The sequence below is a fragment of the Podarcis tiliguerta genome, assembly GCF_965153285.1.
Source record: "Podarcis tiliguerta genome assembly, chromosome: 5".
NCBI classification, from domain to species: Eukaryota; Metazoa; Chordata; class Lepidosauria; order Squamata; family Lacertidae; genus Podarcis; species Podarcis tiliguerta.
This window is the reverse complement of record NC_139538.1, coordinates 97,347,131-97,373,360: the sequence shown is the minus strand read 5'-3', so window position 1 is coordinate 97,373,360 and position 26,230 is coordinate 97,347,131. Positions and strand designations below refer to the sequence as shown.

Here is a 26,230-nt window from a genome sequence, read left to right as displayed (position 1 = left end):
GGAGTGAAAAGTAGGCAAACTATCCCCATCCCCATTAACCCCCTGGCCTAACACCCACTATTCCAACACGCAGCACAAAACCTCCAGATAAACACCTGGCAAGCCGAAGGCCTGCACTGCCTAAAAGACTTCTACAAAAACAACAAACCCATACCAACACAAGAAATACAAGACAAACTAGGGGACACCCAAATACCTTGGCTAACACATTGTCAACTACAGTGGGGCCTCGCAAGACGAAATTAATTTGTTCTGCGAGTTTTTTCGTCTTGTGAGTTTTTTCGTCTTGCGAAGCACTGCTGTGTATTGATGGTTTCCCATAGGAATGCATTGGCGGTTAAAAAAAAAAGGCGCAAGACGTTTCGTCTTGCAAAGCAAGCCCATAGGGAAATCCGTCTTGCGAAGCAACTCAGAAAACGAAAAACTCTTTCGTCTTGCGAGTTTTTCGTCTTCCGAGGCATTCGTCTTGCGAGGTACCACTGTATACGCTTTCTTAAACAATCCAGCAGTAAAATCAGCAGCCATTAGGCCCTGGACCACCTTCTCCTGACAGCAGAGGGACACGGCAAAGGGATGGCATCCACAGTGTACAAAATACTGCTCCAGAATCCCACAACCCCCTTGACGCAATCGAAGAACAGTGGGAGCATGACATTGGCTATGCAATTAACCCCACCGAATGGACTAGAATGTGGTCTTACCCCTCTACTATTGTCCATGTCGGGTCGCTCAACCATTCTTTTAGCAGATCAAGATGATCAGGTGATAGCAAAAACTGCAAGGTTTTTAGCGGGGCAATTAGAATAAGATCTATTATTTGATTATTGATGTAAACCCCCAAAATGTATTTTCTATAGTTAAGTTTTTACCTCTATCTTCAGTACATTTTATTTTATTTTATTGTTATGGCTAGTGGCTGATGCAAATAATGATTCTATCTAATCTCCATATCAGCCAAAAGGGAACTTACTCTGAAACTCACCTACAGGTGGAGTCTCCTTCTTTGGAGGTCTTTAAGCAGAGGCTTGACAACCATATGTCAGGAGTGTTCTGATGGTGTTTCCTGCTTGGCAGGGGGTTGGACTCGATGGCCCTTGTGGTCTCTTCCAACTCTATGATTCTAGGTGGTACTTAACACCACGGAAAGTGGCGCTGATACGCCCAGGAACCTCAGCAACAAAAAAACCCTCTCCCCAGTCCTAGACTGACACTCCAACCACTACCTCCACCCCTGGATTATTCTAAGGAAGAGAAGGCTACACATTTCTTAAAAGAAATAAAGTAAGCATGTCACATTGTCCCGGCATTTGTCCAGTTTGACCAGTCCTGGGGGAGCTCTTTCTGAGCCCTGCTCCCCAACACTATAAACTGGGGGCTGAATCTGGGGCCGTGGGCTTTTCTGCCACATTCCAAGCGTCTCCCTCATTTCCACTCCGTTTTAGAAATGATTACAAAACCAATTTTTCATGAGGGTTTAACACGGAAAGGGCTTCACTCAATCCCCACTCTAGAGCTTGCAGATTGCTATTCTGCTGCAAACACCGCGAGTCCCTACCAAATAAAATTCTTTTATTGAGCTCTGAACGTCTGCTGCTCTTGGGAGCTGCAAGGCACCAGAGGCAGTGAAGAGTGCCCCCTGTGGGCTGCACTGGAATTGGCAAATTGAAAAGATCAACAATATCAGACCAGGCATCCCAGAAAACGACGTCAACTCACAGCTTGATGTGGTGAAGAGCTGCAGTGGTGAACTGGTTGGGGCACTTCACAACATTTCTGCAGCCTGGGCATATGAATCTCACTCTGGGCGTAGTCTTTACAGTAACTTAGGGCGAAAGTAGACCATGCAGTTTTACAGGCCTCTTTTTTAAAAAAAAACCCTGATGCAATTAAAATAATAGTGTGGCTCTTTGCCAAATGTGATCACTGTTAGGTAACTGAAAGACTCAAGGGTGGAGATCCGGAGGGGGGGGAGAGAGAGAGTGTGTGTGTGTGTGTGTGTTCCTGTCAGGGCTTACTCTAACTTCCCACTGACTGAGAAGGAAGATTCCTCAGAACCAAGAGGAAAATGTCTCTGCTTTGTAATGCAGCAAGACAGCAGATGAAGAAAAAAACAGCAAATGTGCAACAATAAAGGGAAAATGCTCAACTGTGCTTACTTCCACACAAATTATTTTTAGTTTAATGGAGTCTTAAACTTGCATTGGACTCCTGTTCTTGCCGCCAGACACAATGATGCAAAGGTCATATGAAGGAGTTTTGTAGAGAGTCAAACCACTGACTTAGTCCAGTATTGATTGATTGATTGATTGATTGATTGCATATCCCTCCTTTTCTCCAACGTGCTCAAGGTGGTGTACACTCACATGACGTCTGCCACTTCTCCCCTCCAAAACTGTCTCACTGGGTAGCAGGTACAAAAAGGAATGAACTTACCTGCCTTTGTGGAGGCATTGCCTATTGGAAGCAAGAGCTGGTTACCAGAACCAGCCCATGTTTGAGGCCTGGCCTCCTGAACAGTTGGCAGAGAAAATAGCTGTGCACTTTTCCCCGAGCACTAGTTTTTGTGAACATTTAATAAATGCTGTGTTTCCAATTATGCTTCTACCATTTATGTTGTATATTCCATGCACAATAGAATATTCCTATTATATACTCATCCTGTTCCGACTGTTAGTAAAATACAAAATAAACTCACTCACATCTTAGTGTTTCAATAACATAACAATAATGCAGATTCCCAAATCAAAATGTCTCACTATTTTTTGTAAAATGCTTAGAAGTTTTATTACAAGCAAGTAGTATATAAATTTTGGTGAATAGGCAAAATAAATAAACAAGGTTCACTGGCTGAAGTGCTTCCCAACTGGCACCAGATGTCAGTATATATGGATTGCCTAAAACAGTGGTTTTCAACCAGTGCGCCAATGGCCCCCTTGGGGTGCCTTGAATGCTGGTCAGGGGTGCCGCGGGCAAGGAATTGGCCTCTGTCCCTCTCTCCTTCCATCCCTCCTGTGATGCCCTCTCGCATCTCTGCCTCCCAAAGGCTTGTGTGGCTGTTTGTTGCAGCAGCCCTGGACCATGGGGTGCTGGCTGCCAGGAGCTGAGTAAGCAAGCAAATGGGTGAGGGAGCCCAGCTCGCCAGCCCTTGCTCTTGGGAATGGACAGCCAAGTGGGAGGCGGAGCAGGCAGGCGCTGCGCTGGCCTTTCTTTGCCTGCTGTGTGCAAAGCCTGCCTGGGAGCTGAAGGGGAGCCTTTACGCCATGCAGGCCTGGCAGTACCTTCTGCTGCCCCTGCTGCCTCCCTAGGTAAAGTGCCGGTCTCACATTCACCTTTGGCCAGTCTCCATTGGGCCACTAAGGCTGGGGGCATCCTCTTCCCTGGCCCCTGTGGGGCAGTGTGAGGAGGCACCTGTCTTTGGGGCGGGGGGGGGGGACAGGACTCGAGACCAGGAGCAGCAGCTGCCCGGAGGACTTCCAAAAAGAAGAGAGAGGAGGCTGAGGGAGGGAGCACTCCACCATGGAGGGTGTTCAAAAAGGGTTGATGGGCTGCCAGCTCTGCAGGCAAGGGGTGACATAACTGGTCTCCTGTGCCCCAGTAGTTGGTCAAGGGACCCATGGACTCAAATTTTAAAATTACTTCCATACCGTTTTCAAAAAACATATCCCGGTCTTTTAAGATTCCCCTCTTTGGCATGGAGAAAACTGGGAAACTGCCATTTTATTTACCAATGTACAGATCAAGATGATGTTGAAAGAGTGCAGAAGAAAGCATGCAGGCAGTACAGGCACCCGAAAATCAAGAGCAACGTTTACTGAATTTACTGTCAGATTATGAACAAGGGGATGCCTAGTCTGAGATAATGGGCATCAAAATACCATCTTAACTAAAGCACTACTGTTTCCCAGTTTATTCCTAGGCCAGGGGTGGGAAGCCTTACACCTAGGTTCCAAATGCAGCACTCTAGGCCTCTGTCTGGTCCACAGAATTCTCCCCAAGGCTACACCTCCCTGCTCAGCCACACACCTTCTCCCCAAATCTATTTTGCACCCTCCTGGAGGGATTTTGCCTAACTAGAATGTGTCCTTGGACTCCAATAATGCTTCTTTTTTGCCTTGATAGAGGAGAAACAGAGGAGTGTGTGAGTGTCTGTAGAAGCTGTACATTCATTGCTCCCTGCCCAATCTTGCCTGTGGACCCACCTGCCACTTGCATCCTGGGTCCAAAAGGGGTTCTCCACCCTTATCCCAAGCCTCCCATAAGGTTCATCTCTTCACACTGCAGAACAAAAAACTCAACAGAACTAGAAGCACAAATATAACTGCTTCCTGGACAAACTACAAACCACTAGCTTTAACACATCAATACATTAAAACATGTTTGTGTTTTACCCAGTTCTCTCTACCACTTTATAGCAGCATGAGGACTCAGCAATGCATGACAAAACAAATGAGAAGAGTAAAATGGGATCATCAAAAATCGGCACTGTTATGAACCAGGAGGCTCAAAGGGGAATGTGGGGGGGCAGACATGGGAACCTTATTTTTTCATGTAATATCTTACCTTTCAGAAGGGGTTGGAAAGTTGGGATTTCCTGCAACTTAATGACATCTGGGTCATTGCTGACATTCCGCGAAGACTGCGTCCCTTGTGCCACCACCACAATATCATCCATTTTAGCTCGCTGCTTGGCCGGTGAAGGAGATGCTGGGGAAAATATCCAGTCAAGTATAAGGAAGCACAAAGCACACCTAGGATTACCCTTCATCTGGTACCAGCAAAAAAGAATGACTTAACAGTGTGTTGTCGTAAAACACCCACACACTCAATTATTGTGATAGAAAGGTCCATTGGCCTGGTTTGCACATAATTTGAATCCATAGTCTAAAGCAGACCACAGTTTATTGTAAATGCGAAACATGCCAGTGCACCGTGTTCATTCACCCGCACCCCCTTCTCCCTATGCCACAGAGAGGGAGCAATCAGACCCCTGACATAATGCTACACGCACTTCTCCCAAACAAACCACAAGAACAGACCTTGGCTTACCACTTGTGGTTTGCATGTAACACAAAGTCAGTGTGTTGGTTGTTTCCTCTTCCCTGTGGCACAAGGAGCAGGGGTTTGGGCACGAATTAGCCACGCACACTCGCTTGCTTGAGACAGGCAAAAATCCATTTTAGACCATGATTTCACAAAACAGGCCGCTGAGCGAATTACAAGCAATCATCATCATTTTGTGCGGGAGTCCCGTTCTGGAGCCCACTCTGCCCCTTTTCATGACATCTCTATGATGTTTCGAGGAGACTTCCAGGTTCGGGGCTGGGCACGTCATGCATCATTTGGAGGCGCCTAAATCAGGAGTTGCCCGTATACATTTCTCACTATAATACTTGTAAAATTTAATTTCTTATTACACTGCACATTTTCTGTTCTTGTCTCTAGTTCTAGTAACTTCTATTTTGGGAGGCCAAGGTCCAATTCTTACATGCACGCCCATCACTTTGCAGAAAGTGTCACTTGCAAATATATATATGAACTGTGTCAGTTGTAAAGTGGACCCTGAGATGGGACTGGGCCCTGAATGTGGCATTTTATCTTGCTCTTCCTGGTCAACTCAGCTAAGATAAAGAGAATGACAAATTAGAGCAGGGGTCTGCAACCCGCGGCTCCGGAGCCGCATGTGGCTCTTTTACACCTTTGCCGCGGCTCCGGGGCGGATACTAGCGAGGGGAGGAGGCGCATTGTGCGCCCCGACACTCCCCACTGTGGCGGGCGCTGTACTGGCTGTGACGTTGCATGGGGGCGGTGCGTGCGTTAGTCACTCACCGTCCCGACGTCACCTTCCCAGTTTTGCGGCTCCCAGGGTTTTTTCTTCGGAAACGGGTCCAAGTGGCTCTTTTTGTCTTAAAGGTTGCAGACCCCTGAATTAGAGGAAAGTTCTGCAAAAGGCTGAAATAAAGAATGGTGCTCAGTCTGCACATGTAAGCAGAATGAAACGTGATCGGGCTGTCAGATAGCAGAGGAGAGAGTACCAGTTCAGGCTGCAGATCAGGGAACATTTTTGAGCATTGGGGGCAAGGCGCCTAGAACAGGCACCTTTTCCTCTCCGCCTGATCTGTTCGTTCGTTCGTAGCAAGTAATTTTAAAAACGTTGGTTTCACAAGTTTGTTTCCCCGGTGCCCACAAAGTAAGCTGATGGGATGCGGCTCACTGGCTGGGAGTGGGAGAGCAGATGCGACGCGTCCCAGAAGGCGAGCCTTTCTCCCGGTTTGCACCGCGGAGCATCCCGGAGCAGCAGCCTGGAGAGGCGCGGCTGGTGCGCGCGGGCTCCGTTTGAAAGAGCCCCCAAAGCAACCCCCGAAAGTGGGAGGGAAAGGGAGCCCCACCTGACGTGCTGGGCTCGGGGTGCCGGTTTTCCGCCTCTGCGCTCTGCTCGGCCCCCATGGCGAGAGAAATCCCCGGCAGAGCAGGAAGCGCTGCGCGTGCGAGGCGCAGGCAAGACTCCCCGGGCAAAGGCCTCTCTCCTCCCGCCGCCGCTTCCGCCTTCCCAGCAAGCAGCCTGTTTCGGTTCCCGGGTCAGCCTCGCCCAGCCGAGAGGCGGAGCGGAGGGCGCGGCGGGGCGGAAGCAGCGACTGCCTCCCGGCCAGATGGCGCGGCGCTGCAAAGCCCGGTGAGCTCAGCGGCGCTTGCTTCAAGGAGGAGACATTCCTGGAGCCGCAGCTTGAAAGGCAGTAAATCCCACCAGAGTCAATGCAGGCACAGGTCGGGTTGCTCGCTCGTAGAAATCATTCCCTCTGAGTGAAGGCGACGTCTGCTCGGGGTGCAGCTTTGCTCCGGTCCACCTCTTCCTTTCCCGCAGCTACTCGCCCCGGCCACGAACTCCTCCCTTGACTCCCGGGCGGAGACACAGCCGAGGAGATCTTCCCACGCAGCGGTGGAGGAAGCCGGCCAGCTTCGTCGGAGGGAGAGCGCGCCGGCTGCCTTGCCAGGTAAGCCCCACAAAGCGGAGCAGAGTTGAGCCGAGCGCTTCGTGGCCTTCTTGGCCGTGGGAGCGCGTGGGGCTGCAGACCCGAGCTTGGGATCGGACTCGGCTTCACTGCTCCTCGGAACAAGAGAAGAAAGATCCGGATTCCAAAGGATCTCTAGGATTCCTGGTGGAGAAAACGGATTGGCAGTCTGACCTGCAACCTGCAGCGCTGGACGCCCAGGAACGAGGCGTGTCCTCTTCGTGCTGCCTTTGGCAGAGGCCGCCGCTTCCTCGAGGTCAGGGATGGGGCATCTGTGGCCCTCCGGGGGCCGGGGCGGTGGCAAGGGTCAAGGGGAGCCGAAGTCGAAGAGCATCTGGAGCGCCTGGAGGTCTCCATCCCTGCTCTGGACCATAGTTTCCCCCTGTGCAGTAGTTCTGATAGCCCATTCTGGGGACGCCAAAACTCCAAGCGAGTCAGCTAGCAGAACTTTATATTTTGATGAAGCTTGATTTGTGCCTGGGCTCAGGCTTCTCCCCCACTCAGTCGTCTTTTAGTCACAGCCCTCTGCCCTAAAACAGCAAGTGAGAAGGCTAGTATTAATACTAGAAGCCTGCATCCAAACATTAGCTGGTTGGCTCAACTTAATGTGCAAATTCAGGCCTCCACCCCTTTTCTTGGACCTTGCAGCCCTCTTGGGGTTGCCAGGTCAAAATACAGCAGTGGCAGAAGAAACCACAACAAGCAGATTAATCTCCATTCATGCAGTGAACAGAGTCATGTTTCCTCCCCCTATCCCCAGTGTCCACACATTGAGTGTGGATGTCCATAGGCTTCTGCCCAGGGGTGTAGACATAATTTCCACAGGAACGGAAACCCCAACTGCACAGGGTTCCAGCTTTCATAGAAACTGAAGGGATATGTGTGGACCTCTTCACATTTATCGTGTGCGCAGGGGAATGCAGTAGTCCAGTGCTCCAACTCCCACCCTTCCATCACCATGATTACTATTTGTATTTGCATAATAGCCTTCCTCCCATCAGAGCCCAGGGGCGTGTATAACGTCATTAAAATACAATAATCTCAAAATATTAATTAAAAACCATGTGTCTGTTAAGAATAGGATTCTAGTTTAACACAGCCCACAATACTGCATCATCTATGAGGTTTTGCCACCGCCCTCCTTCCTTGGCTCCTCTGTGCTTCCACTCCCCACAGTTTTCTTTGGTCCCTGCTGTTCAAGCACTCTGCCTCTTGTCCTGACCCAGACAAGGCCCTTCCTTCTCCCTGGGAGTTTCTTCAGCGTTCTTAGCTCAGTTAATGTTTCCGTGGCCCTTTTCCTCAAGCAGCAAGGGGGCTGGAGAGGGATTGCCCTTACCTTTTGTGCAGCCCCCCCCCCCACTGTTGGTTTTTAGAAAGTAAGGGAGGGCATAATGTGGCTAAAATTAGGGCACTGAAGCAGCCAGCATTATCACCTCCAGACTCACCAGCATGGCCAGTGTCCAGGGATGGTGGGAATTGCTGTGTGAGCTTTCAGGAGGGTCCCTCTCCCTTTCCCCTCATGAGACCCAGGCCTCTTTGTCTGCTTCTTTGTATCCCAAGACTTCTTACCACACCACAGCTGCCTCTTGCCTGGGGCTTTAATTACAACCAAACTGACCAGTTTTCTTCCCTCATAGACATTGGTCTGGTTCATGTCAGAGGTGCTTAAGAAATAGTCAATGGTGCTTAAGAAATAGATTCTTAGAATCATAGAACTGTAGAATTGGAAGGAACCACAAGGGTCATCTAGTCCAACCACTTGCAATACAGAAATCTTTTGCCCAATGTGGTCCTGAGATTAAGAGAGTCAAGTAAGCTGTGCATCCTGGACACTGTACAAAAGTGGAAAGTGACAAACCTGCCCATCAGTGAATGAATGAGCTCCAGAAGAGGCACAGACTATAGTTCTCTTAGTGTTAAATAATTTTATGTAAAATGTTTTTGAACTGCACTTCATCTTTGCAAATATCAGGGCAGCACCCAATGGACATGACTAAAGTAATCATGCCAGAATAAAATGCAATAATACAAAAAATGAAATAAGTAAAACCAATTCTGAAACACTGAAAGTAGGAGAACAGACATATAGGATGATGACTATTTTAAATGCCTGGGCAAATTAAAAGGGTGTTACACAACTGGGGCACCACTCCTTTGTTGCTGCCTAATGCACCTCCTTTGGCAAAGGAACTCTGGGAAGGGCCTTTGTGGACATTCTTCGCCAGCCTGGGCAGATTGAAATAGGGAGAGGTATTTGGGTCTTAAGTCATTGAGGGTTTTAAGGTAAAGATGCCCACCTGGAACTGGGCTCTGAAGTGAATAGGTAACTAGTACAGCTCTTTGAGAATAATATGATGCCATCTAGCTGTGGCAGTTTGCATTCTGCCTGTTATATTCTGCATTGGTTGCGACTTCTGGGACGTCTTCACAGGCAGCCGTATGTAAACACTGTGAAGCAACTGGGGGGAGCATGGATCACTGGAGCCAAGCTATTCCTGTCCAGAAGATGCAACGCTGCTGCTAAAGGGTATGATCCTGGATCAAGAAGTCTCCTCAGCTGTGCGCCTCTTTTTTCAGTGCAAGGCCATCTGGAATGGATGGCGCACCCATTTCCTGGCCAGTGAGAAGCACCCCTGTGCTACTGTCTTGTCAGGATGTCTTATGGCTTTTCCCTCAACTTGTTAGTCCTTCAGATTCTTCAAGCATTAGGAGAAATGCCATGTAAATCACAGGATATTGTTCTTAGAATGGCTTATTCAGCCATCACATTTCCCCCAGGAAAATTAAGTGTGATGTATTAACAATAATGTAATGTGTGACTCTGTCTCACACATCAGGTAATTATGCTACTTTTTAAAATAAGGGTGTGGATCCCAGCCCGCCCCCTTGCCCTCAGTGGATTTAACACAATCTTATCTGTTATGGAGACACCCTTTAAGTCATACAAAGTTCTTTTCTTTGCTGTATGTGCTGAATTGCCCTGTGATAGAAATCTGTTGACACACCCAGTAATCTGACCCACCAGAAGGAAGTATTGCTTTATAAGATGGAGTGGTTGGGTTGGATCTGGAGTCACTTCCTTTTCCTTTTCTGGCAGAGCTTTGGATCCGCATAACTATGAAATATTGTTACTGTTAAAATAGTTAAGTATTGTTATAGCTCGCTTCCTGGCAAGCAGAAATTCAGCAAGCAAAGACTTCTCTGTCTTGAGGAAATGCATATCTATAGCTGTTTACAAAGTGCGTGAGCCCTGCCAGAAAGGAAAGGCCTCCATCACTTCATCACTCGCCCCAGTGACTTACGGTAATTTCTGTATGCCGGGCTGTTGAGAAAAACATTAGATGAACTCTCACCTGAACTACGTGGGAGATGATGATAAATTATGATAAGGATTCTCCCCCCCCCCCCCGGACAATATGTATGAGGCTGGAACAAAGGAATTTGCTTCACAAACAAGGCGCAGGATACAACAAAATATTAAAGGTACTGAATGTTCCTAGAGACTTTGGATGCTTCAAGTGGGGAAACACCTTGAAGCATTTGTTTTGTTGAGCTATTTCAATTGTTTTTGTTTGATTTGCTCATTGCAAATAGCAGAAAGTCTGTAAATTTTGATAATAAACCCAATTTGCAATGGGGGTTGAATGATTTCAGTTGCAACTGTAGTCCAAAGCACCCTAAGATTGCAACTCGCATTTCTCCCCCAATCCTCTCAATCGCTCCCTTTACCTCTTTCCTCTGGCCCTGCGCTTGTGCCTTTCAATGTAAAATGTAGGTGTACATTAAATGTATATAACATTTTATTGGGTATTCTGCCTACAGCACTCCTTAAAGTAACATGGGCAAGAAGGCAATTCAGAGTATTTTAGTACATAAACAAACTGAAGGAAGCCTTTTATGGCAAGCTCTCTTTGGGAAAGTGGATTTTCACAGGAAATCCAGCTACTTTGGTGAAATCTGCCTCGGGTCTAGGAAAGAAGGAAGGAGAGGGCCCAAACACACACATTCTTGCCCCACCTGTGCTCTGAAGACTGCGCAGATACCACCTATGTGGTGTGAGTCACACATCCCTGAGGAGGTGGTGGTGGTTGTTGTTATGCCTTCCATCTGACTCTCACCTGAGCAGAATGGATGGGACAGGAGGCAAGACCTTCAGTGGAGTCCTGGTTCAATGAAGCAGGAGACCTTCCAGAATGTCCAAGAGCTACTAAAATTACAATAAAACCTGCAAGAATCTGACACTGAACAGCTAGGTGAAGATCAGCTGTAATTACTTGGTTTAATTTTTTTTAAGACAAATTTTTATCATTGTTGGGTTTTTTTAATGCAAATGCACATCCAAAAACTAGTAAACACTTATCCAGCATTCAACATTCAGACATATTACTTTATGTAACCTCTCCACTGAGAATATTGAGCAGTTGGTACGAGATCTTGATTTTGTTCATTAACCTAGTAAAAGAAAGGGGTCCACGTTCCATGGAAGGTGTCTCTATTTGCTAAGCCTGAAATTGTCCTCCTATGTCTGGTGAGACGCTCAGACATTGCTGTATTCCAGATAATATTTTCGCATATGTTCATGGGTTTTTCAGTCTGGTTCTTCCATTGCTGAGCTAACTTGTTTGGTTTAATAAAATTAATAATATAATGCAACAAAACATGTCTTTCCCAAATTGGTCTCTACAGCCACAACAAGTTCTGTAACCTTCCAGCAGTGTGACTTCACCCCCAAAGGTGCAGCTCCTCCATTGTCTCCCAAGACAGATGGATGCCAATTCTCCGTGTATTTAATTGCCACAAACCTGGTGGGAGCCAGACCTAGCAGACTCCAGTTTGTGATAGTCTTGTAAAACTGTGGGTCTCAAATGCAGAAAAACTTCAGAAATCTTGAAATATGTTATCTGAGAGTGTCAGGACATTAAAATACAATCAGAAGCAAAGCTGGAAGAGTTAAATGTTTTATGCTACTGTGAGGATAAGAGCCCCCTCATTATATCCCCTTTCCTTCACTATTCTCACTATCCTTCCCCTCCTTTTTCATCCCTTCACTCATTGTAAGGATGATTCTAAATTTTTTGAAAGACTAGTGGTTCATATCTAGGTTGCCTACCCAGAAAAGAAAAAGTGGCATGGGAAAGAGAATGTGTTTAATTTGCCTTTTTTCTTAAGCCTTAAACTGGTGGGGGACATGTCATGCTCCTTCTGGAGTCCCCACCCTGCACTCAGCTCTCACCTGTGGCTCCTAGAAGCTGTCAGCATGCAACAACGGCCACACTCTGGGAGTAGCTTCAACTGGCCGGCTAAACCAGGTGAGGGTAGCCAACGGGTCTCAAACCCTCCGTGAGTTAGGAACTTCCCTGCATGGGAAGACCGGCTCTGGCGGATTGAGCAGACGAGACCAATAGTGGGTCTAACCATCAAGAAGGCGGTTTCTGCACATCCTGTAGAGGGAAGTGAGGAGCATCCACCTGAAAAGGTGGCCCATCTAAGAGAAGGAAAACTCTGACCTTAAACATTCACTGTCTTGTGGGATATCTTTGGGAGAAGGAAAGGCTAAGGAGTAAGTCCTCCTTTTGGCAACTCCTGCAGCCAACCTGGTGCCAACCCAATTGCTTTGCTTTGGACCACATCAGTGAGACTGAGAGGGTGGTGTCACCTGGCCAGGACCTCCACACTCACTGCCCGGCCTGGCGCCCTGGGGAGGTCACTTGGGTGCTGCTAACACAGCCGTTTGACTTCACCCCTGGAGGCACACTCTCTTGTCTTTCAAGACAGATGGATGCCAACAAACTTCCTTTTAATTGGTTTGAAAAATTAATTATACGTGAATATTAATGGAACTGAGAATTTATTTTTGTTTGTGGCATTAAACAGTAAGATATTATCTCATCATTTTTTCACTAGAACAAATGCAAACACCACAGCTTTCTTAAAATTGCTGTACCCTGAGTTTTGCTCACCCTGATGTTAACAAAAGAACTGTAAGGAGTCTGTCACAGCTAAGGGAAAGAGATGTCCATCCGGATTGCATGGTGCTCTGCTTGCCTCTTTGCCATGGCCTTTTATACCTTGCCAAAGCCATCCCAAAATCAAGTGTGTTCCACGGAGAAGATGGAGAACATCACTATTGACATCAAAGCAGCCTTTTCCAAAGGCATCCGGGGGGAAGATCCACTCCATGCTTCATCTTGGGAAGCCTGTGTTGATGTCTGCTGCTTGGGTGCAGGTAAAAACGGTGCTCTTTAGGTGCATCTACATTATAGGCTTAAATTGGTTTAACAGCCAGTCATTTCCCCACTCTAGGAAACCCTGAGAACTATTGTCCTGTGTTTGTGTGTGTGTGTGTGTGTGTGTGTGAATTATAGAATTCTCAGCACTTACACCAAACTACAGTTCCCAGAATTGAGGGAGGGGTGAGTATGGGGATCCATGACAGCTATAGTTGGCATAAAATCAGTCTATGTTTATCATATAGATGTGTCACTTGACTGCACTTGAAATAGCTGGGATGGACTGAGTTGGAGCTTGCAATCAATTGTGGGAGCTCAGATATGGCTAGTGCTTTCCTTCTAATCCCCTCTCCAAAAGTGACTTCTCCCCACCCCTCCTTCAGTCCCATGTTTCCAGCCACGTGCAGCTATATGTCAAGAGCATCTATAGCTCTGGAAATCATGAAGTACAGAAAATTTAATGTTGAGTATATTCAATAAGAGGGCTTAGAGTCTTGCTTTAATCTGCCCCCTCTAATAGTTCTTCCATGATGCTTACCAGAACGCACCCTGAGCCCCCCTCCCTGGAGCTACTCCCCACTTCCTGACCCTAATGTTTCACTCCTTTTCTGCCAGGCTTTGTCCCCTCAGTCTCAGGTTTAAGACTCAGGAGACCTGCCCACTCTAAGCCTCATCTTGGCTGGTAGTCTCACCACCTAGCTTTTTCAAAGCAGCTATGTCTGGCACACATGGGGAGCAGATGCTCCCAGAGTTCATATTCATGCTGCTTTTAGAAAGCCAAGTTCACAGCTGCTGACTAGGATGAATCATAGAATCATAGAATTATGGAGTTGGAAGGGACCCAAGGGTCCTCTGGTCTAACCCCCTTCAATGCAAGACTCTCAACGAAAGCATCCATGACAGATAGTCATCCAAGCTCTGCCTAAAAATCTCCCAGGAAGGAGAGTCCACCATCTCTAATGGGAGTGTTCCACTGCCAAACAGCTCTTACTGTCAGAAGGGTTTCCAAATGTTTAGTCAGAATCTCTTTTCTTGTTACTTGAGGCCATTGGTCCCACCCTCCAGAGCAGGAGAAAACAAGCATGCTCCCTCTTCCATGTGAAAGCCCTTAAGATATTTGAAGATGGCTATCATATCTCCTCTCAGTCTCCTCTTTTCCAGGCTAACCATACCAACTCCCTCAAGGCTTGGTTTCCAGACCTTTGATTATCTTGGTTGCCCTCCTCTGCACACGTTCCAGCTTGTTGACATCATTAAATTGTGACGCCCACAATTTGTGATTGTCATCTAGTCCAATCCCCTGCAATGCAGGAATGGATTGGTGAGTGCATAGCTAGTAACAGTTAAGTCTTTTCCTTCTCAGTATGGGACAGAGCCGGCTGCTGGTGTGGTTTTTCAACCTAATCTACCTCACAGGGTATATGAGTGTACAGAATGGGAGAAAAAGCACAGATTGCCTGGTACTCCAGAAGGAGGGTGGGATAAAAATGTCACAAAATAAGTTGAAAGGTTAATGAACCAGTTCCTCTGAGTTTTTTCAGCCTCTCCACCCAGAGGCAGATTTGCGGCAGCACCGAGCCAAGGGGGGCTCTGCAGGATACTGCAACCATGACATAGTGCACAGAATGGAAGGCGAGAGGCAGGTGGCACCAAATTTGGGGTTTGCACAGAGCACCACTGAAATTTGAAAGACCAGAGTCTGCCCTGTCAAGTTCAGAGAGGGCACTGGGGAGGAGAATGAGAGTGGTACCCATTGCTAGTGCTACTCAGAGTAGACCCATCAAAATTAAGGGCCATGACAAACTTAGTTTCATTAATTTCAGTGGGTCTACACTGAATTGAACTGGGCTGGATGCAACTCTGAATCTCCAACTAACATTGGGCTGCCCTAAACTGTGCCACTTCTGGAGCCTGACAAAGGTCTGGAATTCTTCTCATAGTGAGCATGACGTCATGACTGGGGTATACCACTTCAGAATGAGGGGAGCCCCACCATATGAAAAAAACAATTCTCCTTCATATAGAAACTAGCCTATTGGGTAGAAAGCTAGGCTAATAATAACGCTGACTAGCTAGCTAGTTACACACACACACAGAGAGATGAACGAACGAACTCTGGAAAGGTACAGCCCAGTAACAGGTTTCCTTCCCAAGTGGGAACTAAGCCAGCAAGGTGGAATATTGAGGACTATTCCACTCTAGATTGAGATGTCTTATAAATATATCAGATATAAAGTCTCTCCAGTGTTAATATTTAGGTTGTGTGTTTGTGTGTGTGTTTTCCAGACAGCAAGAAGTGCAACTATGTGGTCTTTAATACCAGGAGCAAAGGAAATTACACAAATTGCTACCTGTTCTATTATCCCACTAATGAAACCTTCCTGGTGAGACAAGTGTCAGGACTGGTGACCTACCGAATGATAAAAGGTAAACAATGATTTTTAAAAAGAAAAAGTGTTGATTGATAGTGGAAGATTTTCTTGCTTCGTGTTGCTGTTTTATTATTGACTGTTTTATTCAAAGTGCTGGTGCTGACCTTTAAAGCCCTAAACAGCCTCGGTCCAGTATACCTGAAGGAGCGTCTCCACCCCCATCGTTCAGCCCGGACACTGAGGTCCAGCTCCGAGGGTCTTCTGGAGGTTCCCTCACTGCGAGATGTGAGCTTACAGGGAACCATGCAGAGGGCCTTCTTGGTAGTGGTGCCCACCCTGTGGAACACCCTCCCATCAGACGTCAAGGAAATAAACAACTATCTGACTTTTAGAAGACCTCTGAAGGCAGCCCTGTTTAGGGAAGTTTTTAATGTTTGATGTTTTTATTATATTTTCAGATATGATGTAAGTTGCCCAGGGTGGCTGGGGAAACCCAGCCAGATGGGTGCAGTATAGATAACGAAGTTGTGGTGGTGGTGGTGGTGGTAATAATAATAATAATAATAATAATAATAATAATAATAATAATAATTTTATTATTTATACCCCTCCCATCTGGCTGGGTTTCCCTAGCTACTCTGGGCTGCTCCCAGCAGAACACTAAAAACAGAATAAAACTTCAAATATTAAAACTTCCCTAAACAGGGTTATGTTGATTTTATGATAAATTTTGATTTTATTATGTATTGCAATCTGTTAAACTGAATCTGTCAAAGATTCTTTAGCTGTGATTTCTGCACTGTAGGGGGTTCAACTAAATGATCCTTGGGGTCCCTCCAAAACCTACAGTTATATGATTCTAAGATCCAGTAAGTGTTGTGGTGTGTTCTTGTTTTAGCCAGACCATTTGCGGACAACACAGCTTCGCCATGCCAATAGGGATGTTTCACCGATTGTACAGGTTGTGCATTGTAGTCTTGTGTTAGAGCATCTAAGCATACTTGATCCTAGGAAAGTTTACTCTTAAGTAACTTCCACCAAATTTAATAAGGCTTACTCACAAGCAAGTGTGCATAGGATTGTTTTCCTACCAGGAGGCAAATCCCATTGAACTGAAGGCATGTCTAAACTATACATGTGAGCCAGTTTTGAACTTTTTGACAGTAATGGTTCCCCAGCAAGGGATTCTGGAAATTGTAGTTCTGTATAGGATTCTGAGTAATAATAATAATAATAATAATTCCCAACATTCCTGCAGAATCTGCAATCTCTAGGGTTCTTTGTAAGCAGAATCAGAATGCGAGTCTCCTCTACTGGGGTGCAGGATAGTGATTCTGAAATAAATTAAGGGCTCTTCACCCTTAATTTGTATTTGTGTGGGGACTTGCTTGTTGAGAGTATTAACAAATAATAACATACCTCCTTTCTTCCTTTTTAGATGCAAAGGTTCCCATGCCAACTCCTTCTTCAGTTCCGCTCTCCCACCCAAGTGTGAAGGGGAAGTCTGTGTCTGCACTGGCTGCTATGTTCAATCCTCACATCCCAACAAGCCCTCTGCATGGGTCAGGTCCTTTGCAAAAGCCAAGTCCCTCAAAGAGTGTGGAAATATTGAACCGCTTAGATGAGATGGATGGACACTCCCAGCATCCACAAAGCAGAGGGGCAAATGGTTCAAAGAGCTTGGGTTCTTCAACAATGCCTGAACTCAAGAGTCTGTTGTCCCCAAGTACTCCAAATGCTATTGAGCCTGGTATTCCCACTGCGCAGCCCACAGTTAAGTCACCTGCTATTACCAATGGCACCCAGCCAGGTACTATAATTCCTCACGTGTCTCCTAGAAAGGCAACAACCACTAGGTCTTCTACATCTTATCATAAGAATGCACCTTGGGCAACTACAAGTCTAAGAAGAAGTACCACTGTTCCCAACCCATCTACCACGGCTGGATCTACGGCTCGTAGCCTCAGCCCACTGCTTATGAAGATCTCTTCTGCTTCTTTACATGATGTCCATCTTGGCAATGGGCAACAAGGCTTGAAAGGCGATATGCTTAATGGAGAGCCAAGCAAGGAACTTTCCCCTCACTTTGGTGACAAAAGCATACTTACAGCTGCATTGCTTTTGGGGGTGGTCTTCTTTCTCTTCGTTACAGTGCTGGTAGGTAGAAAGATGCTTGAATCTCTTCAGAGAAGGCGTTACACTAAGCTAGACTACTTGATCAATGGCATGTATGCGAACATGTGACAGAGGAAAAACATGAAGAAGTACATTAGTGGTAAATTTGGAAGCTTTATAGATGGACTGGATTTGTCACAGCAGAGAACATGTTATCTTTCCTACAAGGTCAAGTTTAAATGTTTCAGTTCCCTCACAAATGGAGTCTCATGTGGTATCTTTGCTTGTTTGCAGTGTGTATCATGTGTTGGTTGCATATCAAATCCCCTGCTTTCTGCAACAAGAAGTCTGTGATAGTTTGGCATTCTATCCCACTTGCATAATAAGGGCAACATTTACATTTAGCCAGAGAAGACTGTGCAGCAGCCAAACTGACCAGACTGACAACCTCTTTCTCTGAATGGTTGCTGAGAATATGACATGCAGGAAGGGGGTAATCAGTCTGCCCAAAAAGAGTGGGGATGTTAGACATTACAGAAACAGAAGGCAGAACTTAGTTTAAATACGGTCTGTGTCTGACTGTATCTCCACACACAGTAAAAAAGCAACACAAATATCTGTGTGATTGGAGACAAGATGCCACACAGCACACAAGAGGCTTTCAGAGCAAACCATTTTACATTTCGCTTCTCACACAAAGTGCTAAGTATAACACTTAGAGCAGGCTTCAGTCAAAATGGGGCAGAGCAAAATGTTAAAAGAAACACGGGGCCTCTGCTAAGAATGGGGACTCCCTGCCATGTTCCTTGTGATCTCATTGCATTGTGCGGTAGGGCAACACGCAGTACAGTGATGTTAATTATGGACGAGTATCCCATTTTAGCAGCAGTCCCACATTAATAGCATATAGCTCTGCCATGAGGGTTTTCTTATGGGAAATATTGCGTCATCATTTGCTGTAACAATTAATTTTGAAAAAATAAACCCAAGCACAATTTAGACAACATTTCCCCCTTTAAAAACATTGTTTAGTCACTTGAAGACTATAGCCTACAGCTGCTTCAATGTATTTTGTAATTAGATTAAAACAAATCATATTTGGATTTTCTAAACGGTTTATAGCTGTTTCTGTTTTAAACATAATCATCTGCTCAAATTCTTGGTACAGATACTTTCTCTGGACATTTTGATTCATTGGTCTGCAATTCTTGATATCCTACCTAAATCTGCTCTTCTGCTATTTGAATTCATTACTTCTTCTCTGTCTACCACTAGATCAGCCAAAATCAGCAATATAGATAAGCGTTAGCTAATGCTTGCAGGAACACCCCCACCCCCATATTCTGCTACTGAATGTGGGTTTTTTCACTTTAAATTTGCTTACAGATACAGTGGTACCTCGGGTTAAGTACTTAATTCGTTCTGGAGGTCCGTTCTTAACCTGAAACTGTTCTTAACCTGAAGCACCACTTTAGCTAATGGGGCCTCCTGCTGCCGCCGCACCGCCGGAGCACGGTTTCTGTTTTCATCCTGAAGCAAAGTTCTTAACCTGAAGCACTATTTCTGGGTTAGCGGAGTCTGTAACCTGAAGCATATGTACCCCGAGGTACGACTGTACTATTTCTTGAAGGGGGGGGCCCTGAACAGTGGGCAAAGTTAATGTTCTATGTGAACACCAGAGGGCAGCAAATATGCTAACATGCAGGCTGCAATCCTAAACCCACCTTCCATGGAGTAAGCTACTAGGTCAGTGTGCTGTGGCCCCCTGGGCTGCCTTGAATACTGGCCGGGTGCTGCGTGCAACACTGGCCTCTGTCCCTTTCTCCTTCCTCCTCCGATGCCCTCGCACTCTCACGCGTCTGCCTCCCCAAGGCTTGCACAGCTGTTTGTTGCAGCAGCCCTGGCTGCAAGCTCCCCAGAGGAATGGTGCCTGGGGCTCCCAACATGGCAAAGAAATATATTCACTCTGCTGACACTGAGAGCTCAGAAAGATTAGCCACGTCCCACTGGGCTCAAGAAGGAACAATTTATTGCCCCACCGTATATATATGGCATTTATATGTGACTAAATCATTAGTGTACATAAAAATAACTCTACAGAGAATAAAAGAATAAAAGCAAAGCTGAGAATATAAAAAGGGGAAAGCATAGGTCCATGTTTTCCATTTCAGACAGTGTCCAGTATGGTGTCATCGGTCAACTGACTTCTGCTTAAATAAAAAATAGATTAAATTGCTGTTTTGCATACAGGGCTTTGCTTATGTCAGGGTGGTCAGCATACATCTCCAGCAACGGCTAACGGGAGTCCGATGGTGGAAACGGAGAAATCATTGATTACAAGAGCTGAAGCAGGCAGGAAAGTGTTTGTTGTTCTCATCCCACTATTATCTCTGGAATTATGCGGAACTCTGGAAATTGCATTGCCAGATTGATCAGAAGCAATAGTGAGACAAACTGGGTGGTATTGCTTTAGCATTCCACATTGCAATCTTTTAAAATTATAGTCTGTCTTCAGACATAATTCTGTTTTTACTGCTGAATCCTTTATTGTGCCAGGGTGCACACTGCCATGTTACAAGGTACAAATTAATTCAAAACTGAGGAGTTTCATCCACTGAAGAAGTTATATGCTTCATTCCTGTTTTATTTACTGCTGTGACCCTGCCAAATTCTAATCCGTCTGGATTTTGCAGGTAGAAGAAAGCTTCAAATAATTCTGCAATACTTCTGCATCGAACCTGATTAGAACTTTCAATCTTTCAATCACTCCTGATTAAAAGATAAAACATTATCGAATAAGTTTGCCCATTAAAATCTCTGAACAGATCATATCCAATCAGGAGACATACTCAGCACTGTGATTTATGCTACACAGGGAGGTGGAAAGTTGTTACTATTAAATTTGTATCCTGCCCTTCATCCATAGGTCTTGGGGCAGTTCACAGTTTGTAGTCACACAGACTTGGGATATGAGAGATACTGAGATATTGCTGTGAGATACTGTAGAATATAACATAATCCAGCCAGGTTTTGTCCCCTTTTTGTGTGCAGTTTTCATTTCTGCCACTGGGAACTGAAAACATGGATAGTTTATACTTTTTAATGTGATGTATGTAAAATAATTGGGACGTGGGTGGCGCTGTGGTCTAAACCACTGAGCCTTGGGGTTGCCGGTTGGAAGGTCACGGTTCGAATCCCTGCGATGGGGTGAGCTCCGGTTGCTCGGTCCCAGCTCCTGCCCACCTAGCAGTTTGCAAGCACGTAAAAGTGCAAGTAGATAAATAGGTACCACTCCGGCGGGAAGGTAAACGGCGTTTCCATGCGCTGCTCTGGTTCACCAGAAGAGGCTTAGTCATGCTAGCCACATGACCCAGAAAAACTGTCTTTGGACAAATGCCAGCTTCCTCGGCCAGTAAAGTGAGATGAGTGCCGCAACCCCAGAGTCGTTCGCGACTGGACTTAACTGTCAGGGGTCCTTTACCTTTTTATGTAAAATAATAGAATCATAGGGATCCTGAAGGTCATCTAGTCCAACTCCCTGCAATGCAATCTCAGCTAAAGCAACCTTGACAGATGGCTATTTAACATCTGCTTCTAAACCTCCAAGGAAGGAGAGTCTGCCTCTGCCACCTTCTGAGGGAGTCTGTTTCATGGTCAAATAGCTCTTAATGATCTTTAGTCTGAATCTCCTTTCTTGTAATTTAAATCCATTGCTTCAGGTCTTACCCTCTAGAGCAGGAGAAAACAAGCTTGTTCCATTTCCCATGTGACAGCCCTTAAGATATTTGAAGATGGCTATCACATCTCCTCTCAGTCTCCTCTTTCCCAGGCTAAACCAACCGAGCTCCCTCAACCCTTCGAGCGCTCTTGTTATTAGCAGTGGTTTCTAAGGCCCATTTGACTTCACACTCCAGGATGTCTGGCTCAAGGTCAGCAACCACACTACCTGGGGTGTACGAGACATCCATATCTTTCTGGTATAATTCCTCTGTGTATTCTTGCCACCCCTTCTTGATTTCTTCTGCTTCTGTTAGGTCCTTTCCACTTTTGTCCTTTATTATGGTAATCTTTGTACGAAATGTTCCTTTCGTATCTCCAATTTTCTTGAACAGATCTCTGGTTTTTCCCATTCTATTGTTTTCCTCTATTTCTTTGCATTGCTCGTTTAAGAAGGCCTTCTTGTCTCTCCTTGCTATTTTTTGGAAATCTGCATTCAATTTCCTCTATCTTTCACTATCTCCCTCGCATTTTGCTTGCCTTCTCTCCCCCGCTATTTGTAAGGCCTCGTTGGACAGCCACTTTGCTTTCTTGCATTTCCTTTTCATTCGGATGGTTTTCGCTGCTGCCTCCTGCATAATGTTACGAGCCTCCATCCATAGTTCTTCAGGCACTCTGTCCACCAAATCTACATCCTTAAACCTGTTCCTCACTTCCACTGTGTATTCATAAGGGATTTGGTTTAGATTGTATCTTACCGGCCCAGTGGTTTTTCCTACTTTCCTCAGTTTAAGCTTGAATTTTGCTATAAGAAGCTGATGATCTGAGCCACAGTCAGCTCCAGGTCTTGTTTTTGCGGACTGTATAGAGCTTCTCCATTTGGCTGCAGAGAATATAATAAATCTGATTTTGATGCTGACCATCTGGTGATGTCCATGTGTAGAGTCGTCTCTTGTGTTGTTGGAAAAGAGTGTTTGTGATGACTAGCTTGTTCTCTTGGCAGAACTCTATTAGCCTTTGCCCTGCTTCGTTTTTGAACTCCAAGGCCAATTTGCCAGTTGTTCCTTTTATCTCTTGATTCCCTACTTTAGCATTCCAATCCTCTATAATGAGAAGAACATCCTTCTTTGGTGTCATTTCTATAAGATGTTGTAAGTCTTCATAGAACTGGTCAATTTCAGTTTCTTCAGCACCAGTAGTTGGTGCATAAACTTGGATTACTGTGATGTTAAAAGGTCTGCCTTGGATTTGTATCAGGATCATTCTATCATTTTTGAGATTGTATGCCAGTATAGCTTTTGCCACTCTTTTGTTGACTATGAGGGCCACTCCATTTATTTTACAGGATTCTTGCCCACAGTAGTAGATATGATGGTCATCCAAACTGAATTCGCCCATTCCCGTCCATTTTAGTTCACTGATGCCCAGGATGTCAATATTTATTCTTGCCATCTCATTTTTGACCACATCCAGCTTACCAAAGTTCATGGTTCTTGCATTCCAGGTTCCTATGCAATATTTTTCTTTACAGCATTGGACTTTCCTTTCGCTTCCAGGCATATCCGCAACTGAGTGTCCTTTCGGCTTTGGCCTAGCCGCTTCATCAGCTCTGAATCTACTTGTACTTGTCCTCCGCTCTTCCTCAGTAGCATGTTGGACGCCTTCCAACCTGAGGGGCTCATCTTCCAGTGTCATAACTTTTATATGCCTGTTGTCTTTGTCCATGGAGTTTTCTTGGCAGGGATACTGGAATGGCTTGCCGGTTCCTGCTCCAGGTGGATCACGTTTGGTCAAAACTCTCCACTATGACCTGTCCATCTTGGGTGGCCCTGCACGGCATAGCTCATAGCTTCTCTGAGTTATTCAAGCCCCTTCACCACGGCAAGGCAGTGATCCATGAAGGGGAACCAAAATCCTAGCATTTATTAATTTATAGGTTTATCCTGTCTATAACAGTACTTAATAATTTCAAAAGCTATTGTCTAAAGTCATGGTTCCTTGTGCAATTTTCCTCAGCTTAAAGGTAATAGTTATAAGAGACTTTAAAAACAATTTATCAAATGTTGATTAATTGAGTTTATTTAAATGCCACTTTTCCACAATGAGTTGTGCCTGAAGAAGTTTACAGAAAACATTCAAAACACCGAAATACAGAGCATTAGAAATACAGATATACAAAATGCAAACAGGTCAGTAAACTAAAAAATGACCAAAAAAAAAGATTTTGTAAAGACAGAATAAATTACAAAAACCCCACATTCTAGGCCCACACACTCCTCCTCCAGAAAAGAGATCCAAATGTTTGTGATTATCCAATGTATCTTGGGTTTGAACTAGTCTTTTTAATATGAAGCATAAAATGAACATTCAAACAAGGATATATAATAAAGCAACACCGGCTGAATGCTGAACAATAGAAAATGGGTAGTCAACTAAGTTTTACTCAAATAGACCTTGAGTAACTTTTTCTCTTAAATTGTGTATATGTTTGTGCAACACCCCCCCCCAGCTTATTGTCCTCATTTTATGTCTGCTGGGTGGAAGAGGGTTGTTCAAAATGAAACCTTGCACCAATGGGGTGCAGCACTAGACTGGTGGAGAAGTCACACTACTAGAGGAATATCCTTGTGTGGGTGAGAAGCAGCCACTGCACAGCCCTGACAACCAGGATTTGCTAAGGCGGAGACGGGCGGAGGGGAGGGGGGAGGACATCCCACGCAGGAGCAAGTTCTGCCCCCCAACACGAAGGTAGCCTTACTTACTCTGCAAGTTGAAACATTCCAATGAGAGTAATGAAGAGCCCCAGATTACTGTCCTCACAGTTACAATCAAGGATAGGATTTTGACAGACTCTGTGGCAGTGGCGTAGCGTGGGTTGTCAGCACCCGGGGCAAGGCAAGTAATTTGTGCCCCCCCCCACGCTGCACTGTCCCTCCCCCAGATAGTCCCTCACTCTCCGCTCTGCACCGCACCGCACGCCTGGCACCCTCCCCTCCACAGTGGGCGGCGACCAGGGGCAAGGCAAGTAATTTGCACCCCCCCCCCGCTGCACTGTCCCTCCCCCAGATAGTCCCTCACTCTCTCTCCGCACCGCACCGCACACCTGGCACCCTCTCCCCTCCACAGTGGGCGGCGACCCGGCGCGGATCGGATTCGCACAGCCAGCACTGCAGTGAGAGAGAGTGAGTGAGCCAGGTAGGGGCAGAGAGCTGCGAGTGCGAGCGCGCAGTGGCATGGCATGGGTTTTCTGAGCTTGCACAGAGTGCTTTTCCTCCCTTTGGGCAGAGCCAGCTTGCTCCTAAATACCTGAGCTCTATAGTTAGAGACTCACCATTTCCCCAGTTGGCTTGGCCCCCAATTTCTCTTACTATAGAATTTGGGGCTGGTGGTGGAGGAAATCATTATTCTTCCCCCTTGCTACCCCCCCCCCCCAAAGCATAAGAGAGGGACTCCCAAGAAGGTGAAGCAGGATTTCACTCCAGGGTATCTCGGAAGCCCAGACCCCCGATCTCTCCCATCGCCGCTGGAGGGGTCATGGAGGCACTGAGCCCGGGAGGCGGGCAGCCAGCCAGGGCGCACGCACCTACCCAACCTCGCTGCGCCCAGGCGCGCTGCTCTCTCCAACTTTCCTCCCTGCCGGGCCAGTGGCTCCACCTCCACCTCTTCCTTTGCCTCTTTGAGCAAGCGATTAGCAGGCTCGGATTGGATCCTGCGGCAGGCAGGCGGCGCCTCCACCCTCCTCCTCCCGGCTTTGCTGCTCCTCCACCTCCTCCTCCTCCACCTCCTCCTCCCTGCTGCTGCAGCTGCTGCGCGGCTCTTTTCCCTCCCGCTTCCTCCGGCCAAAGGGAGACGACGATCCCTCCCCCCAACCAAGCCTCGATTGCTTGTCCCTTCCCTCTGGACTTGCGCCCCCCCAAATGTTGCGCCCGGTGCGGCTCGCACCCCTGGCACCCCCCACGCTACGCCACTGCTCTGTGGCACATAATAGCACAGCATCATACGTAGCTGTGTTGCCATGTGCCCGGAGTTTCCCGGACACGGGGGGGGGGGGGTCCGGGTGTGAACTCGACATCCTGGCGGCTTTTCCTGATTTTTGCAAAATGTCCGGGTTTGGTGGGCAGCATCGTGGTGACAGCGGGAGCGAGGGGGAAGCCCGCAGGCCCCCATCCCGCCTTCCCTTCAGGGCTCCTGGGCTCGCCTCTTCCTCCTGGGGGGTCGCGAGAGGCGGAGGCGAGCGGGGGAGCGGCGGGGCTCGGCAAAGCGGTGGCCGTGGACCGAGCCTCCCGCGCCCTTTGGCGAAGGGGCGGCCCGGGCGGCCCGCGATGCCGCGTCTCCTCCGCAGCCAGGAGCCTCGCTTGGACGCCGCGCCGCCAGGTTCCCGGAGGAGGGCGGGGGTCGCGATGCCCGGAGCTCAGGAAGGAGCCCCAGCCTCCCTGAGAAAAGGAAGAGAGAGCGGCAATCCCCGGGCCAGGGCTCCCCCCCCCCCCCATCAAACTCTGCGCGCCCGCGCTTGCTGGACTGCGCGGAGGGAGTTCCCCGGCCGGGGCGAGGCAGGCTCAGGCCGGAGCCAAGGGAGGCATGGCGGGAGCGCCTTGAAACCTGCCCCTCGAGGGGCGGGCAGGCAGGGACCCTCGGCGGAGAAGCGGAGCGAGCCCGCAGCTGCCCTGCTGAGCCAGGCTCTGCCAGACCCCCCCCCCCCGCCAAGACTCCCCGCCCTCTTTTTTGGTCTTGAAGATCTGGCAACTCTATCATATGGAAAATCCAGTGGAGAAAAATTGCTTTCCTCCTC

At 47.0% G+C, this 26,230-nt stretch overlaps 2 protein-coding genes and 1 long non-coding RNA gene across 8 annotated transcripts in view; 2 read left to right on the top strand and 1 right to left on the bottom strand.

The window, feature by feature from the left end:
- The window catches only part of BORCS5 (BLOC-1 related complex subunit 5), a 36,553-nt gene extending 30,009 nt beyond the window's left edge, over nt 1-6,544 (bottom strand). The window contains exons 1-2 of one of the 3 annotated variants that reach the window (XM_083440971.1): nt 6,387-6,544; nt 4,561-4,704 (exon numbers count right to left, since the gene is read on the bottom strand). In XM_083440971.1, the coding sequence (XP_083297097.1) occupies nt 4,561-4,704; nt 6,387-6,444 (202 nt within the window). In that variant the 5' untranslated portion in view covers nt 6,445-6,544. Of the gene's footprint in view, nt 1-4,560; nt 4,781-6,386 lie in introns of those variants that run through there. The other 2 variants (XM_083440972.1, XM_083440970.1) reach the window with 2 other exon arrangements.
- The window catches only part of LOC310677779, a 104,264-nt gene extending 84,304 nt beyond the window's left edge, over nt 1-19,960 (top strand). The window contains exon 2 of the long non-coding RNA XR_014511441.1: nt 19,331-19,960. This is a non-coding gene — a long non-coding RNA (uncharacterized lncRNA). The remainder of the gene's footprint in view (nt 1-19,330) is intronic.
- MANSC1 (MANSC domain containing 1) lies at nt 6,494-18,836 on the top strand. Of its 4 annotated transcripts, XM_083440895.1 has the most exons (4): nt 6,494-6,989; nt 12,912-13,233; nt 15,524-15,664; nt 17,048-18,836. In XM_083440895.1, exons 2-4 carry the CDS (start codon nt 13,020-13,022, stop codon nt 17,851-17,853), a joined length of 1,161 nt encoding a protein of 386 aa, XP_083297021.1. In that variant the 5' UTR covers nt 6,494-6,989; nt 12,912-13,019; the 3' UTR covers nt 17,854-18,836. The 4 variants fall into 4 exon arrangements, with proteins under 4 accessions (XP_083297021.1, XP_083297024.1, XP_083297023.1 ...); XM_083440898.1 differs by lacking the exons at nt 6,494-6,989; nt 12,912-13,233 and adding an exon at nt 14,129-14,558; XM_083440897.1 differs by lacking the exons at nt 6,494-6,989; nt 12,912-13,233 and adding an exon at nt 14,528-14,579.
- Nucleotides 19,961-26,230: the final 6,270 nt, after the last annotated feature.

What these genes read in the sequence shown, in the direction of transcription:
- MANSC1 (XM_083440895.1), top strand. Translation starts at nt 13,020, where the DNA reads ATGTCCATCCGGATTGCATGGTGCTCTGCTTGCCTCTTTGCCATGGCC. An exon ending in TGTCTGCTGCTTGGGTGCAG is followed by an intron (nt 13,234 to 15,523) that starts GTAAAAACGGTG and finishes TGTGTTTTCCAG; the next exon opens with ACAGCAAGAAGTGCAACTAT. An exon ending in GACCTACCGAATGATAAAAG is followed by an intron (nt 15,665 to 17,047) that starts GTAAACAATGAT and finishes CTTCCTTTTTAG; the next exon opens with ATGCAAAGGTTCCCATGCCA.